We start from the raw sequence: 7,525 nt of genomic DNA, 5'->3' as shown, positions 1-7,525 counted from the left end.
TTCGGAACAAGTGGTCGCAGGTTCGTCTCCAGCCAGCTCCTTGTACGTTTCCCATCCTTTGCGGGGTTGAGTGTCAAGCTAGCAGCTCAGACTCATAAAAATGCTACAGAAATGGCAAGGTTACCGCCCAATTGCTCCACAGGGCGCCGAGAGGAACAAAACAATAATTTTCAGGGGATTGGAGGAAATTATAGGGGTAGGATTTATTATACAGAGAGTGCTGGATGCTCGGTGCAGACGCATTAGGGGCATTTCAGAGACCCTTAGACAAACAGATAGTAGGAGAATGGTGGGCTATGTATGGAGGAAAGCGTTAGACTAGTTAAGGTAAGCTAATCGGTTGGCACAGCATTGTGGGCTAAAGGGTCGGCACTGTGCTGTAATATTCTATATTGTATGTCAACAGGTCATGTCCCCAACTCTCTGTCCTGGATGAAGGAACTTTGTCCGACAACCCCCTTAGATCAAATTCCTCGATCTCCTTCATACTGGGAGTACTCATTCCACACAGGCACTTCCAACAGCCCACCTCCACCTCCTCGGGGCAGTTAGGGTCAGGCTAAGCAAGACGAAATGATGGCTCTGGGGGAATGTACCAGTCTCACTAATTCCCGCAGGACTTCCTTGCACAGGAACTTTGGAAAGGTGGCTATCATGAGTCGACTTTATTACTTACATCCTTCATATACATGGGGAGTAAATATCTTTCTGTCTAAATGTGCAATGTGGAATTTATAATAAATATTATGTTCAACAGGATAGTCAATATAACATGGAAATACAGTTGCATCAGTCCCTGATGGCCTGGTGGAAGAAGCTGTCCCGGAGCCTGTTGGTCCTGGACCGTTTCCCGGATGGTAGCCCCTGGAACAATTTGTGGTCGGGGTGACTCGGGTCCCCAGTGATCCTTCGGGCCCTTTTTACACACCCGTCTTTGTAAGTGTCCTGAATAGTGAGAAGTTCACATTTACAGATGCGCTGGGCTGCCGGCACCACTCTCTGCAGAGTCCTGCGATTGAGGGAGGTACAGTCCCCGTGCCAGGCAGTGATGCAGCCAGTCAGGATGCTCTCAATCGTGCCCCTGTAGAAAGTCCTCAGGATTTGGGGCCCACACCAAACTTCTTCAACTGTCTGAGTTGAAAGAGGCCGCAGGAATCAGAAGCAGATTTTTTGTTGCTGACTTAAACATTTGCTCTCTCATGGCAACAGAACCAAGAATATAATTACCATAAATTACAAAAATTCATTCCTTTGTTATGTACCATGTCATCTGATATGGGCGATCATGGTCTTTCCTTGACCGTGACTGTTCTTGGCAACTTTTCCCTACACTGGTGGTTTGCTATTGCCTTATTTTGGGAAAGATGGGTTGCCCCAGCCATTATCGATCTCTTGGCCTGCCTGGCATCAGTGGTCGCATAACTAGGACTTGTGATATGTATATCTGCTCATACGACCATCCACCACCCGCTCCCATGGATTTGTGTGACCCTGATTGGGGCTAAGCAGGTGTCACACCTTGCCCAAGGGTGACCCAAAGGTTAGCAGAGGGAAGAAGTGCCTTCCACCTCCTTTGGTAGAGGCCTATCTCCACCCTGCCGCCCAAAAATGCATAAATAGTGGAAAAGAAATGGAGACTGACTACAGAGAGTCCAGAGACCTAATGGCAGAGGGGAAGAAGCTCTCCCTGAATCATTGAGTGAGGCTTCTGTAGCAACAAGAAGGGGGCATGTCCCAAAAAAGTCAGACAGATGCCACCTTCTTGAGGCCCTCCCTCTGGAAGCTGTCCAGGACAGTGGGGAGGGCTGTGCCCATGATGGAGCTGACTGACTCTCAGCAGCCTGTGGCACTGCTGTTGCATGTGACATCACAAACATGGGACACATCACTGGGTGCACACGGGCACACCCAATGGCTCAGAGCTCACAACAGCAGTACTGACCCCCTCCACCTCCTCCCCAAAGAAGGAAGCCCAAGCCTTGGAGACTGACAGGAGAGTTCTGCGACAGAAACTCTGTTTATCCGGTGCCTGAGCGCTGGAGAAGTGTCCACATATACTGAGGTGTGAATCAGACTAATAGTCGTGAGGTAGCTGTTAGAGAATGTCAGATGGAACCAGATGTAACAAGGTTTGACTGCACCTGAACGTGCATCTGAGAAGTTCTTTCAGGAAAGAAACTGGACAAAATAAAGTGGCTTATTCCAAAGAGCACAGTAAGAGTTGAGGTGGTTTCTTCGACGTTCAGATAGCATTGTGCAGTCAAATTGAATCTCATAAGGCTGAAGGGAGAATGTTGCCAACTTTGTCAGCCAGTGGACAGAACAGCAGGGAGGAGGAGGAGGATGGGGAGAGGAAGAAGGTGAGGGATGATGTCAGGAGGAGGCACGAAGCAGAGGACAGGGCCTGGCAGGAGGAGAAGGAAAGATTGAAGAGGGAAGAAGAAGATGAGGATGAAGAAGAGCTGTACAACACAGGAAGTGAGGAGGAGGAAGAGGAAGTGGAGGAGGTGGAAACTGCACTGCAGAACCAGGCAAAAATCGAGGATGGCGAGGCGACTGAGGGGGGACGAGAGACAGGAGTGGCAGAAGAGCCAAGGGAGGCCGACGAGGACGCAAAGGGTGCAGAACTCCAGGAGACAGAGTTGAGTAAAACAGAGGGTGAAGAAACGGAGAAAACTGAAGAGGGAAGCAAGGTGAGCGAGGAAGAAGAGGATAAAGGCCAAAGGAAAGAGGAAAGGGAGGAGGAAGAGGGAATGGAAAAGGAAGTGATGAGTAAAACAGAAGGAGAGGAGAGAAACACACAGGAGGGGGGACAGGAGGATACAGAAAAAAGCAAACGGGAGACACAGAGTCAAGGCGAAGAAGTTGAAATGGAAAAGGATGAACGGATGAGTGAAATGGAAGAACTCCCAAGAGAGGAAAGAGCAGAGGAAGAACTGAGAGAGGAAATTAATGGAGAGGAAGACAAAAGGGATGAAGAACCTCCAAAAGAGGAACGAGAGGAGGAAGAACTGAGAGAGAAAATGGACAGGGAGGAAGACAAAAGGGATGAAGAACCTTCAAAAATGGAACGAGAGGAGGAAGAACTGAGAGAGAAGATGGACAGGGAGGAGGACAAGAGGGATGAAGAACCTCCAAAAGAGGAACGAGAGGAGGAACTGAGAGAGAAAATGGACAGGGAGGAAGACAAGAGGGATGAAGATCCTCCAAAAGGGGAACGAGAGGAGGAAGAACTGAGAGGGAAAATGAACAGGGAGGAGGACAAGAGGGCCGAAGAATTCCCAAAAGAGGAACGAGAGGAGGAAGAACTGAGAGAGAAAATGGACAGGGAGGAAGACAAGAGGGATGAAGAATTCCCAAAAGAGGAACAAGAGGAAGAAGAACTGAGAGAGAAAATGGACAGAGAGGAGGACAAGAGGGATGAAGATCCTCCAAAAGAGGAACAAGAGGAAGAAGAACTGAGAGAGAAAATGGACAGAGAGGAGGACAAGAGGGATGAAGATCCTCCAAAAGAGGAACGAGAGGAGGAAGAACTGAGAGAGAAGATGGACAGGGAGGAGGACAAGAGGGCCGAAGAATTCCCAAAAGAGGAACGAGAGGAGGAAGAACTGAGAGAGAAAATGGACAGGGAGGAAGACAAGAGGGATGAAGAATTCCCAAAAGAGGAACAAGAGGAAGAAGAACTGAGAGAGAAAATGGACAGAGAGGAGGACAAGAGGGATGAAGATCCTCCAAAAGAGGAACGAGAGGAGGAAGAACTGAGAGAGAAAATGGACAGAGAGGAGGACAAGAGGGATGAAGATCCTCCAAAAGAGGAACGAGAGGAGGAAGAACTGAGAGGGAAAATGAACAGGGAGGAGGACAAGAGGGCCGAAGAATTCCCAAAAGAGGAACGAGAGGAGGAAGAACTGAGAGAGAAAATGGACAGGGAGGAAGACAAGAGGGATGAAGAATTCCCAAAAGAGGAACAAGAGGAAGAAGAACTGAGAGAGAAAATGGACAGAGAGGAGGACAAGAGGGATGAAGATCCTCCAAAAGAGGAACGAGAGGAGGAAGAACTGAGAGAGAAAATGAACAGGGAGGAGGACAAGAGGGCCGAAGAATTCCCAAAAGAGGAAGGAGAGGAGGAAGAACTGAGAGAGAAAATGGACAGGGAGGAAGACAAGAGGGATGAAGAATTCCCAAAAGAGGAACAAGAGGAAGAAGAACTGAGAGAGAAAATGGACAGAGAGGAGGACAAGAGGGATGAAGATCCTCCAAAAGAGGAACGAGAGGAGGAAGAACTGAGAGAGAAAATGAACAGGGAGGAGGACAAGAGGGCCGAAGAATTCCCAAAAGAGGAAGGAGAGGAGGAAGAACTGAGAGAGAAAATGGACAGAGAGGAGGAAAAGAAGGGAGGACAGAAGGGAGAGAAGGGCAAGAATGATGAAGAACTCCCCAGAGAAGAAAGAAAGGAGGAAGAACTGAGAGAGAAAATTGACAGAGAGGAGGAAAAGAAGGGAGAGAAGGGCAAGAATGATGAAGAACTCCCCAGAGAAGAAAGAAAGGAGGAAGAACTGAGAGAGAAAATGGAAAGAGAGGAAAAGGACACTGGAGATAGTGAGGCAAAAAGTGAAGAGGAGTTAAAAACAGGAGGGGATGAAGAGAGTGGTAAAACAAGGGGCCAAGTAGAGGAAGGGAGGGTTATAATGGGTGAACAGAAAGAGCTGGAGGAGGAAGGGAATGACACATGTGAGATAGTTTATGAGGAGGTGGAAGACAGCGAGGAAGAAGAGGATGAGGAAGTACAGGAAGGTGAGGAAATTATTGATGAACAAGAGAAAATGGAGGGGAGAGAGGATGAGGAGAGAGAGAGGGGGGAGAAGGTAAGAGAAGAGGAGAGGATGAGGGACAAAGCAAAGATGAGAGAAGAGAGGATTAAGGAAGATGAGGGTAGGGGGGAGGAGGAGAAAGTGAGGGAGGAGGAGGAGATGGGGGAAGAACAGAGGATGAACGAGGAACAGAGGCTGAATGAAGAGAGGAAGGAGGTAGAGAGGAAGGAGGAGAAGATGAGGGAGGAAGAAAGGATGAAGGGGGAAGGGCAAAGAAAAGAGGAAGGACAAATGAGAGAAGACTGGAGAACCACAGAGGATGAAGAACAAAGGAAGCAGAGAGAGAAAGAGGAATTGAGGCTGAGGGAAGGTATGGCAGGAGAGGTGGAGAGGGCAGGAGAAGAGGAGAGGGCAGGGGAGGTAGAGAGGACAGGGGAGGTGGATAGAGAAAGGGAGGTGAAGCCGGCAGGAGAAATGGAGAGAGCAGAAGAGGAGAGGGCAAGAGAAGAGGAGAGGGTAGGGGAGGAGAGGGTGAGGGAGGTGGAGAGGGCAGGAGAAGAGGAGAGGATACTGGAGGAGGAGAGGGCAGGAGAAGTGGAGAGAACAGAGGAGAAGGAGAGGATGAGGGAGGTGGAGAGGGCAGGAGAAGTGGAGAGAACAGAGGAGGAGAGGGTGAGGGAGGTGGAGAGGGCAGGAGAAGAGGAGAGGATACTGGAGGAGGAGAGGGCAGGAGAAGTGGAGAGAACAGAGGAGAAGGAGAGGATGAGGGAGGTGGAGAGGGCAGGAGAAGTGGAGAGGATACTGGAGGAGGAGAGGGCAGGAGAAGTGGAGAGAACAGAGGAGAAGGAGAGGATGAGGGAGGTGGAGAGGGCAGGAGAAGTGGAGAGAACAGAGGAGGAGAGGGTGAGGGAGGTGGAGAGGGCAGGAGAAGAGGAGAGGATACTGGAGGAGGAGAGGGCAGGAGAAGTGGAGAGAACAGAGGAGAAGGAGAGGATGAGGGAGGTGGAGAGGGCAGGAGAAGTGGAGAGGATACTGGAGGAGGAGAGGGCAGGAGAAGTGGAGAGAACAGAGGAGAAGGAGAGGATGAGGGAGGTGGAGAGGGCAGGAGAAGTGGAGAGAACAGAGGAGGAGAGGGTGAGGGAGGTGGAGAGGGCAGCAGAAGAGGAGAGAGCAGCGGAGGGGCAGGGAGCAAGAGAGGTGGATAGGCTGTTGGAGGATGGGAGGGCAATGAAGGAAGAGAGACTGATGGAGGAAGAGAGGATAAGAAGGGAGGAGAGGCTGAGGGAGGAGGAGAAAGCAAGAGAGGAAGGGAGGGCAAGGGAGGAGAGGCTGGTGGAGGAAGGGAGGTTAATAAGGGAGGAGAGACCGAGTGAGGAGGAGAAAGTGAGAGAGGAGGAATGGGCAAGGGAGGAAGAGAGGCTGATGCAGGAAGGAAGGGCAATAAGGGATGAGGAAATGGTGAGGGAGGAAGGGTTAATAAGGGAGGAGAGACCGAGTGAGGAGGAGAAAGTGAGAGAGGAGGAATGGGCAAGGGAGGAGGAGAGGCTGATGGAGGAAGGAAGGGCAGTGAGGGAGGAAGGGAGTGAGAGGAGGGAGGAGGAGAGGGCGGAAGAGGGGGAAAGGGTGAGTGAGTGGGAAAGAGTGAGAGAGGGAGAGAGGGGGAGAGAAGGGGAGACGAGCGAGGGGGAGAGATTAAGAGAGGAGGGAGAATGGGTAAGAGCCGAGGGGGAGAGAGGAGAAAGGATGAAGGAGGAAGAAAAGATGGCGTCAGAGAGGAGGGAAGAAGAAAGTGAGGTGGGAGAGGAGCGGCGGAAGGGACTGGGCACAGGCGGGCAGGAAGGGGTGAGGAGGGGCGGTGAGCAAGACAAGGCGAAGCCAGACGAGCCCGGGGAGAGAGGCCGGCGGGGTACCGGCAGACTGCGGGGCGCGGACCGGACCGTGAGCCTGATGTGGAGCGCAGTGAGCCTGGTGGTCGAGAGCCTCATCGAAAGGCTGGGGGCCGAGCTGGACGTCGGAAAGGCCCCGGAGAAAGAGTGGACGGCAGTGACGGCAGCCCAGCGCCCGGAGGAGCCGGACGCCCGTCGGGTGCCTTCGCCCGCCGTGGCCGAAGCGGCGCGGCCGCTCACCGTGCCCGACACCCCGCCGGCTCGGAGGAGGAGGAAGAGGAAGAAGCGGGTGAGGCCGGGCACCGGGAGCCCGCACCGAGTCACTTCTCGGCACACGAAGCCAGGGCAGCAGGCGCTGTCCGAGGACGAGCTGGACGCCTACCGCCACCTTTTCCTGCTGTTCTCGGAGCCCCCGGACCACATTGCGATCAGCGCCCGCAGCCTGGGCACCGCGCTGCGAGCGGCCGGCTCCGCGCTCACGGTCGGCCCGCTCCACCAGCTGCTGCGCCAGATGGACTCGGACGCCGACGGCGCCGTGGGCTTTGCCGACTTCGTGCGCTTCGCCGGCGATGCTAGCCTGTACCTGGGCTACGTGGCCCAGCTGTCCGGCGCCGCCAGCTCCCGGACGGGCGACCCGACACTCTTCTACAGGGTGCTGGCCGAGGTGCTGCGCCTCGGACGCCTCTCGGCGCCGTCCGCCGGCCTCATCGTCCGCTATTACCACCGCCGCATGAGGGCCGGGTTCGGCTCGGAGGGGAGGAGAGGCGACGCGGCTACTCCCGAGTTCATGGGACTGAGTTCAGAGCGACTGGCGCTCTACCTCGACGC

General features: G+C 53.1%; 1 protein-coding gene across 1 annotated transcript; it reads left to right on the top strand.

The window, feature by feature from the left end:
• Positions 1 to 2,291: 2,291 nt before the first annotated feature.
• On the top strand, positions 2,292 to 6,310 carry LOC132380748 (trichohyalin-like). The gene is made up of 3 exons (XM_059949739.1): positions 2,292 to 4,794; positions 4,897 to 5,327; positions 6,293 to 6,310. Exons 1-3 carry the CDS (start codon positions 2,292 to 2,294, stop codon positions 6,308 to 6,310), a joined length of 2,952 nt encoding a protein of 983 aa, XP_059805722.1.
• Positions 6,311 to 7,525: the final 1,215 nt, after the last annotated feature.

Source organism: Hypanus sabinus, chromosome 24 (assembly GCF_030144855.1).
Source record: "Hypanus sabinus isolate sHypSab1 chromosome 24, sHypSab1.hap1, whole genome shotgun sequence".
NCBI classification, from domain to species: domain Eukaryota; kingdom Metazoa; phylum Chordata; class Chondrichthyes; order Myliobatiformes; family Dasyatidae; genus Hypanus; species Hypanus sabinus.
The sequence above is the reverse complement of the archived record's forward strand: the minus strand, read 5'-3'. Positions and strand labels throughout refer to the sequence as shown.